This window comes from Vicugna pacos, chromosome 8 (genome assembly GCF_048564905.1).
Source record: "Vicugna pacos chromosome 8, VicPac4, whole genome shotgun sequence".
Lineage (NCBI taxonomy): Eukaryota > Metazoa > Chordata > Mammalia > Artiodactyla > Camelidae > Vicugna > Vicugna pacos.
Window position 1 is genome coordinate 40,263,205 of NC_132994.1, and position 9,136 is coordinate 40,272,340.

Sequence of the window (9,136 nt, forward strand, 5' to 3'; positions counted from 1 at the left end):
AGTGTAAGAGCCTCCATTTCCCCCTCTCTTATTCTGTCCCCCACAACCCTCTCCTGTTTTAGCCGGGGAAATCCCTACTCCTCCGGGTTTGAAGTCTCAGGGCCCAAGTTCCGGGCTGCGCAGTTCACCTCACCCTTGGCCACAGGCTTGCCGCAGGGTAGCCCGGGGAAACGCACCGGCAGCCCCGAGGTCCCAGTCCCTAGCGCCCCATTGCCCCCCAGTCCCCGCCCCCACCCCTCCCCCTTCGCGGCCTGGGAGTGGCGTCAGTACGCCCGCCCCGCATGGGGTTTAAATGCCCACTAGCGGGAGCCCAGGCGCTTCTATCCCGGAGCACATTGGCGGCCGGAATTGCAGGGGTGGGAGGCGAGCGTGCGAGCGGGATCCCGAGCCGCTGAGCGCGCTTGCCCCTCGCTCTGCCGCCGATGACTCGCGAGCTCGGGTCCAAGTGCCACCCATGCGACATCCCTGCCCTACGCCGACCGAGACTTGATGATAAAACACTTAACCGTCTACGTTGCGGGGAGCCATGAGCTGTCTGGATGTTATGTACCAAGTCTATGGTCCTCCCCAGCCTTACTTCGCAGCCGCCTACACCCCTTACCACCAGGTATGTGTCTTCTCCGGGCCGGGGCCTCGTAGACAGGTGGCGCGCCCCAGCTTCTCGAGCACCGCCAGTACTCCGAGGTCCGCGGCGTCTCCGCGCGGGCCCCCGGCGTCGGACCAGCGGCCGAGGCCTCCCCGATGCCTGGATTGCCTGCCCGGCTACCCAGTAGTTTGAGCTAACCCCTTTAGCTTGCCCATTTGCTCTTTCGGGAAGACAGCTAAGTCTTAGTAATGCTTGCTCAGGTCTTCCTGGGAATAATCAGATGAGGATCGCGCGGGCTGCATTCTTTTCGTAGAGTTTACCCGATTCCAGATTCTTCCGAGCCCAGTGCTGGCGCTGGGAGATGCGAGCAAAGCTCACGCAGGGAAAAAACAAGCTTTGGTCCCAAAGGTGACAGTGACGACAAAACAAAAGCAAAGGCCTGCCTCTATCTTTCTGAGATACAAAGACCCGAGTTCTCATCCCTGCAAGGCATATTCTTTTTGCGTTTCAAATCTCAGGCGATCAGGCCAATTAATTCCAAAACCCACTAATTCGTTACGACAAGGGCACGAAACCCGTTGGTTTTATAATCTCTGCTTTGCAAAGCTCTGGGGGAATATTATTGGGTACGACTGACCCGGCAGAGGCAAGCTTCATAGGTAATACTTCGCCTTTCGCGAGCCTGAGTCCCTGACAACAAACCCATTCTTAAGAACACCACTCAACTCCGGTTCTGCGAACTCTTCAAGTTTTGTTTAATTATACAAGTTTTCTTTTCTTGGGGCGGTATATGGTCGAACAGTTTTTCTTTTCATTTCTCAGCTGATGTAGTCGAAACTGAGGACAGTAGTCCAGGAAATGAGTAAGATCGCACTGAGGGAGGAGAGGCCCCCTATGAGTCGGGACCAAGTTCAAAAGTGAGGGCCTAGACTCCTGCTTCCGAGAAACTGAAATACACCCTCAACGTCCCGAATCCATGCATTTGCCAATGTTGCTTGCAGAATATCTATTTGAAATTCTCCTGATGAATTAATGACGCAGTGGTTAGATTTGGGGGTTTGGGTTTTGCTTTTCTCCTTCCTCTTCTCCTTTTTTAAAAAACTTTCAGACCAGGAGTTTGTTTAGTCCTAATGTTAATTTTAGGAATCACCAGAGTCCCTCATTGTGGGAATGTGGTAGAGGTGGTGAGACTGCTAAATACTCCAGTCTTTTGGCTTCAGTGTCTAAGATGAGCTCCTTCCCAGGCTGGGAGTATTGCTAAGAGGAGAGGTGGGTTGGTTTTCTGTTAGATCCTTTCTCCTCCCTGCCCCTTTACCAATCTTTTGCACCAAGATCTCTGTTCATTTTTGAATGATCGGGTTCACCCCTTTAAGGCCACCTCAAAATGCTTTAACATTGCGTTCAGTCCATTGCTTATTTCTAAAAAATGTTTTCAGCAGCTACACCTGGTTTTTTAAATCACTATCAGTCACCATTTACCCAGCCTCACAGCCAAGATCATCTTCTGCTCCTTTTTATTACTCTTTTCCTCAATGTGCACTGACATGGGGAGAGTAGAAATTCTCATAGCCCACTGTTTTTTTTTTTTTCTTACTCAAAAGACTATCTTTTTAAAAGCCGAGCTCTTTAACTGGACAGTTTATGGAGGACCAAACAAATACCAACTTGCGTTTATTAAAATGATCCATGTCACAGCATGAGTCCACCTTTTTATCCCACATGAGTCTTCCCTACGTGGAACAGTTTCAAACCCTCTGCAGCAGTTCTTTACATCCTGGTTGTGTGGAGTGGATTTTGCTATTTTCATGTTCCATTGTAAGGATGCTTAATCCTTCATCTTGTACGTCTGCCCTGAATTCTCAGGCAGGGAACAGTCAGGCCCTAACTGGACTTGGGTGCCCTTTACCCTTGGAGACTGATTTTAAAAATATATCTGCCTTGAGCCTGCCTCTGAGGTCAAACTGCTTAGGCATCTTCCAGGACCTTCACCCTGACACCTTCAGAGAGCTTTCCCTGTGGCCTGGAAGCAACTTCGGGGAATCGGAGGCTCCAAGAAGGGCAGTCTGCCTCTCAAGAACCCCGCTTTGTTCAGCTGCAGGTTAGGAGGCCTGCTGACTGCCGCCCACATTATCGAGCACAGAACAGAGGCACTGAGTCAGTAGCGCCTGGATACCTCAGGGATCCGAAAGAGGGCGTGCAGTCTGAACCCAACTGGCCATCTCTTCTGAAACTGACTTGTCTTCCCTTTCTCCTTTGGTTAGAAACTAGCCTATTACTCCAAAATGCAGGAAGCCCAGGAGTGCAACGCCAGCCCCAGCAACAGCAGCGGCAGCGGCAGCTCTTCCTTCTCTAGCCAGACTCCGGCGAGTATAAAAGAGGAAGAAGGCAGCCCGGAGAAAGAGCGCCCACCAGAGGCGGAGTACATCAACTCCCGCTGCGTCCTCTTCACCTATTTCCAGGGGGACATCAGCTCCGTGGTGGACGAGCACTTCAGCAGGGCCCTCAGCCAGCCTAGCAGCTATTCCCCAAGCTGTACAAGCAGCAAAGCCCCGCGGAGCTCCGGGCCCTGGCGGGGTGAGTATGCCCCCCCCCCTGCAACAGAGGATAGAGAGCCCTCACAGCCTGGGGTCCACCTACAGGGGCTCAAGGAGATGCCGCTGAAAGAATGCTAGGTGTCAGAGAGGAGGTGAGGAGAGGCATTTGGGGACGATAAAGAAATCAAAGGAAGAGTAGACACAGGCATAAGATATCTCTGAAGGCGTAGAGCAGAGCAGCGACTTAGAAAGTCACTAGCCTTGGAATTGGGAAGCCTAGGTTTGTGTATTGGCTCCACCACTTCCAGCAATATGACCTTGGTCAAGTCTCTTAACCTCTTGGAGGTCACTCTATTTACTGGCCTCTAAAATTAGAATAATATTTGACCTCTTAAGTAACCCCGGAGATGGCTGTAAGACACACAGAAAAATGTATGTAAGTGTGCTAGGGAAATAAATAGGTTTCCAACAGTCTCCCAAGTCAGGTGTCAGGGGTGGGGGATTAGGGGAAAGTGGATCTTCACCTAGAGCAGCTTACAGGACCCTTATCCTGTTTGTAAAGATTTGCCCAGAGGAAAAAATCCTAAAATGCAATGCAAGCTAAATTGGCTGAAGAATGTCTCCTAAAATCTACTTAAGCCTTTTGCCAGGATTCAATAACTTGGGAAATCTTAAAGCAGAAAATGTCTTTCAATAAGCAAGTAAAATAACAAAGAAATAAGAATTTGGATGCAGACAAAACATCTCTAAAGGTTTTCCCCCAAACACATACCCTCCTTATTGTTCACCCTTCCCACAAAGCACTGCTTTATCTTGCCTGGGACAGTGATTTCTTGGACAAGTCAACTAAATCTCCCTTCTGTCCTGAAATCTTGACCTCCCTTTATTATCAAGACAAGGATGGAGGTAACTATTTGGTAAACTTTCTCACTAATCTTAGTTTTTGATGTGTATCAAGCTGAGAAATGAGGACTTTGTTCTAAAAAGGAAAATAAATATTATATTTGGGGAGAAATGACAACCTTCACCCTCCCTTTTTTTTTTCTTAAGAGTCTTGACAGTTTGTACAAGCCTTGGCTAGACAAGATCCAAAACTTAAATACAAAACATTCTTTTTATTCTCCAGTTGCATTAAATATTTTAATAGGAAGACTACTCGGTACTTGAGAATGCATTTTCAAAGCATTTTAAATTCTCCACTATGAAGTGCAGATGACTTCTCCAGAGGAAGTGCTCAGTAAAGGTCTTTTTAATTAAATGTCTTTCTTTCCCTCCCTCCCCACTAAAAGCAATAAATTTGATCTAAATTCTGTTCTCTTAAAATGCTTCCAGACACTAGCGGTCAACAATGATACTGACAATAATCATCATTATTGTTGTTGTTGTTGTTGTTGTTATTATTATTTTATTATTGTCGTCCACATTTTGATGCAGAAAGTTTGCTAATTAAAACTGAAAAGACCTGTCCCTTCGTGTCCCTCTGTGCAAATAATACAGCTGCCCTTTTAATAGGTTAAGTTTACTCTTTTGCTTGAGTTCTTGGGGAAAAAAATTGAAAGAAGGTTTCTAGAAAGGAGGCTAATAATAGCAAGACTTCGAAATATGTCGATGGACTTCCAGTCCATCAGAGGCCTTGGAGGGGCACATTTTCTGGAGCAAAGGAGGCTGAAACGCGAGAGGGGAAGTGAGATCGCTAGGCGGCCGACCAAGAGTGGGAAGAGGCATCTTTAGCTTGAGGAGAGGCTCCAGGCCGGGAAGGGGAGGCCGTGTTTGCCCCGGGCCGCCCAGCAGCTCGGCCGGGAGTCTGAGGGAAGCTCTGAGAGAAACTGGGATTGCGAAGGGAAGTCTCTCCACCCTTCCTCTCCCGGCCAGTCTCGGGGTTCCCGCAGCCGGGACGCGTCTGCAAAATCCGAGGCTGTGGCGCTCCTCCCCAAGGGGTTTCCTCGTTCCCGCCCGCCGTAGCCTGCTTCGAGAGACGCCGCCCGCCCGCCCCGCGCCTTTCCGGCCCTTTCCGGCCCTTTCCCGCCCTTTGCCCGCCGCGCGCATTCAGCTCTGAGGCACCTGCGCCGGGTCGGCCATCGCGTCTCCGGGGGATGACGCGCGCCTCTCTCCCTCTTCTCCCCTCTGCCTCACCGGTCCGCAGACGGCTCCTTCCCGATGAGCCAGCGCAGCTTCCCCGCCTCCTTCTGGAACAGCGCGTACCAGACGCCGATGCCCGCGCCCCTGGGCAGTCCGCTGGCCGCCGCGCACTCCGAGCTGCCCTTCGCCGCCGCCGCCGACCCCTACTCGCCGGCCGCGCTGCACGGCCACCTGCACCAGGGCGCGGCCGAGCCCTGGCACCACGCGCACCCGCACCACGCGCACCCGCACCACCCCTATGCGCTGGGAGGCGCTCTCGGCACCCAGGCCGCCGCCTACCCGCGGCCCGCCGCCGTGCACGAGGTGTACGCGCCGCACTTCGACCCGCGCTACGGGCCGCTGCTAATGCCCGCCGCCTCCGGGCGCCCGGCCCGCCTCGCGCCCGCCCCGGCCCCAGCGCCCGGCAGCCCGCCCTGCGAACTCTCGGCCAAGGGCGAGCCGGCCGGCGCCTCGTGGGCCACGCCCGGGGGACCCTTCGGGAGCCCCGCGGGGGACGTGGCCGGGGGCCTGGGCCTCAGCGTGGACTCAGGTAAGCGGGAGAGGGAACGTGGCATCCTCGGGCACCTCTTGCCCTGTGCCCAAACCTGGGCCGAGCCCAGGACCCCAGTTATTTCTCCTTGGAGACCCCAGGGCCCCTGAGGCCTGAAGGTCTGTCTTGGGTGGGGGTAGGGGTAGCGTTGTGTTTCAACAGATGGATGACCCTATGCCGTAAGTGTGGGCAGAATGAGAAAGTAGGACCCTGCCTTAACTTGGCTGGTAAATATTGGAGGATGTTTTTAAAATAAAACTTGTTGGAAAGATTCTAGCTCTGTGCTGTTCGGTAGCGTAGCCACCAGCCACCTGTGTTGGTTGAGCCCGTAAAATGTGGCTAGGCCGAATTGGGACGTGCTGTCAGTGTGTAATATACACTGGATTTCAAGACTTTGTACAAAAAAGGAATGTAAAATTCGTCTACTAATACTTTATATTGATTGCATGTTGAAGTACTTTCAACACATTGCATATTGAACACATTGGGTTAAATAAAATATGTTACTAAGATTAATTCTCATCTGTTTCTTTTCACCTTTTTTTTTGATGTGGCTGCTACAAAATTTAGAATTACGTCTGTGGCTCCCATTGTATTTCTATTGGACAGTGCTGATCTAGAGTACTTGCTAATAGTGTAGTTTAAAATCCTCTACAACTTGGAGGGGTCTCTTGTCACCTAGCAGTAGTCACAGGGAAAGAAAACTATGACTCATGACTCTGATATCAACTTAATTGCCAAATTAAATGGGACTGTTAAAAATGTAACTTAACAGGAATATGATTTGAATAATATTATTGAGCCCCTGGCTTAAAGAGTTCAGTTTGAAAGGTACATTCAAATAAGGGTTTGCTTTTTTGCTTGCTTTATTTTCAGGGCAAATGAAAAAAAAAGTTATATAATAAATGCAATTATTGGCTTGTAGTCGTGCCCGCTTGCCCTTCCCTCAGGTGCAGATTTGACATGTCTGTTTGCTTTGCTTTTACTTTCATTGGTGCCCTTTAGATGAATTCTGTGACTTTCACAATAAAATAGCTGCATTTGTCTTTTTCTTTCCTTAAATATCTTGTGCCTTCCCTCCCTCATCCCCTTCTCTTCCCCCCCCCCCCATTCCCTCTCTCTCTCCCCCTTTTATTTTCTCTCTGTTTTCAGGTTTGCAGCCTCAGGACAAAAGCAAGGATCTGTACTGGTTTTAGACAACCCACCTTCTTCCCTGTAGGTCTCTGCTTAGCATGATTGGTGACACTCAGAGCTGAAATCAATCGAGTGGGTTTGTAACAGCTTCTGATCTTGGTTTGCAGCTCGTCGTTATTCTCTCTGTGGTGCATCCCTCCTGAGCTGATCCGCTGACCCAGGGTTTCCCCTTCCCTTTCCCTTCTGACCAGCGGTGGAGGCTCAGCACCTGTGCCTCTCACTTCATGGACGAGGACATGGGGGAAGGCAGAGACTTCAGACTCCTCCATGTGTTGGGAAAACCAAAACACACATCGCCAGAAATTTCATCTAAAAATAATGCCTTCTGCCCAAAGAGCAGATCCCAAGACTCTGAATGATGCTTAATGACTTTGGGACAATCACTGGAAATATTCGTGGTGAGATGACCTAGGTGACGTGATATCCTAGTTTTCTTGAAAAGAGGGAAAGGAAAAGAGACATTTTGGTGTGAATATTTTTTATGTTGATGTGAATTATCTCCTTAAGTAGTGTGATCATAGCACTGCTGATGTCAATATCCTCAGATTGAAAATGGATTTGGATTTGCATCAAAGATGGTGGTAGAGAAGTAAAAAGAAACCAGTTCCTTCTTCCTCACCTGTAGCCTCCAGCTCCCCGCCTGCCCACTCCCTCCCTGCAGCACCCACTCCAGAAACAAAGACACACTTTTTCCTTCGGACTGTGAACGCAGAAGCCTCAGCCTGAATGTGAGTGGCAAGTGGCTTATCTGGAGCCACCTGCCCTAGTCTTACTAAAATGCAGCTGTTGTAGGACAACTGTTTAAAACTCCAGAAATACATCGACCAAGGTGGCACTTCCCAGTGTTTGGCACAACAATTGCAATTGCACTGGATATATTTTATATGTGTGTGTGTGTGTGTGTGTACATAGATCAGATTTTTTACAAAGAACATTTTACGACAAAAGAAGAAACCCTTCTCTGCCTTCTCTACCACAAATTCTGTCCCTCCCTCTATCCTCCTCTGGATGAAAAAAAGAAAGCATTAGGAGACCCCAGTTGTCTCCGTGAAGAACTAGGAGTCACCACGTGGGGAAGAGATGTCCGTGGCGTCTCCAGTACCTCGAAGATTTTTCAGTCTCTGTGGTGATGATTTGGTCACTTTAGTGTTGGGACAGGGGAAGGGGTTGTGGTGGGCAAAACTGAAGGGAATGAGGAAGAGGAAACGAACATTAAAGATGTTTGTTTACCACGAGGTCGCTGTGCTGTTTCTTATAAGGAAAACAAATGTCTTGGTTTTTCTCTAATAGAATAAACTAGTTTATGGTAGTAAGATCTGATGTCAGTAAGGAAAATTACTTCGTATATTTTTTCAAAGTGTTTGTTTTGCCATGCCACGAAACCTGTAAACCCCTCTCCACCTCACATCAGCCCTGGAGAGAAGAAGTCAGGTACCCGCCTCTGTTTTACAGATGAGAAAACGGGGCCCTCGGGAGCCCAGGTTATCTGGAAGCCCTCATCAAGTAAGAGCAGAGAGGTACGGAAAGCCCTGCTTGGACACCATTCAGTCACATACACATTTATTATTCTCCAAAAGAGAATTATTGTTATTACCTAAATTCTAGACTCTTAAGACAATAGAGTCATCAGCTTAGAAATGTTTTGGAAATTTGGTTTATTTTATATTTTAATCAGCAAGGCTAAGAAACCAAACCTACCACTAGGCAAAAAAAAAAAAGAAAAAGAAAAAGTGAAAAGAAATTATTAAGAAATTAATGGTTTTATTTTCCTTTGATATCACAGTTATTTGTGTTCTTTCACTAAAGACAGAGATTTAGTATTATGCCCAAATCACCCTTTATGTTAAAGCAAAAATAGTCCAAATATTTGGTCTAAATCTTGACCTTCTTTCTAACACAAGAGGCAAATATAATTAATCTTGGGCAATTGTCTCAAGAGCTAGAGGCAGCTAAGGGGCCTTCCTCAGAGTATGGCTTTAGCAGAGTTACCCATCCCCTCTTTCCATCATTTTGGTACCTGTGAAGTAAACTATGATCATTACAAGAACCCACTACTGGTTTTGCTCAGAAGGAAGGTACCATATGATTATATTGTACCAGATGTGGTAGCAATTAGTAATAATTAATTGCATTACCTATAACAATAACTAATGT

The 9,136-nt window shown here is 48.5% G+C and overlaps 1 protein-coding gene across 3 annotated transcripts; it reads left to right on the plus strand.

Annotated features, from left to right (window-relative positions):
• The first annotated feature begins 316 nt into the window (after positions 1-316).
• Positions 317-8,217, plus strand: VGLL2 (vestigial like family member 2). Of its 3 annotated transcripts, XM_072966306.1 has the most exons (4): positions 317-607; positions 2,848-3,160; positions 5,264-5,788; positions 7,090-8,217. In XM_072966306.1, the coding sequence occupies exons 1-4, from the start codon at positions 527-529 to the stop codon at positions 7,128-7,130; spliced, it is 960 nt and encodes a 319-aa protein (XP_072822407.1). In that variant the 5' UTR covers positions 317-526; the 3' UTR covers positions 7,131-8,217. The 3 variants fall into 3 exon arrangements, with proteins under 3 accessions (XP_072822407.1, XP_072822406.1, XP_072822408.1); XM_072966305.1 differs by lacking the exon at positions 7,090-8,217 and having other exon boundaries at positions 5,264-6,300; XM_072966307.1 differs by lacking the exon at positions 5,264-5,788 and having other exon boundaries at positions 351-607; positions 7,090-7,638.
• Positions 8,218-9,136: the final 919 nt, after the last annotated feature.

What these genes read in the sequence shown, in the direction of transcription:
- VGLL2 (XM_072966305.1), top strand. Translation starts at nt 527, where the DNA reads ATGAGCTGTCTGGATGTTATGTACCAAGTCTATGGTCCTCCCCAGCCT. An exon ending in CCTACACCCCTTACCACCAG is followed by an intron (nt 608 to 2,847) that starts GTATGTGTCTTC and finishes TCCTTTGGTTAG; the next exon opens with AAACTAGCCTATTACTCCAA. An exon ending in GAGCTCCGGGCCCTGGCGGG is followed by an intron (nt 3,161 to 5,263) that starts GTGAGTATGCCC and finishes ACCGGTCCGCAG; the next exon opens with ACGGCTCCTTCCCGATGAGC.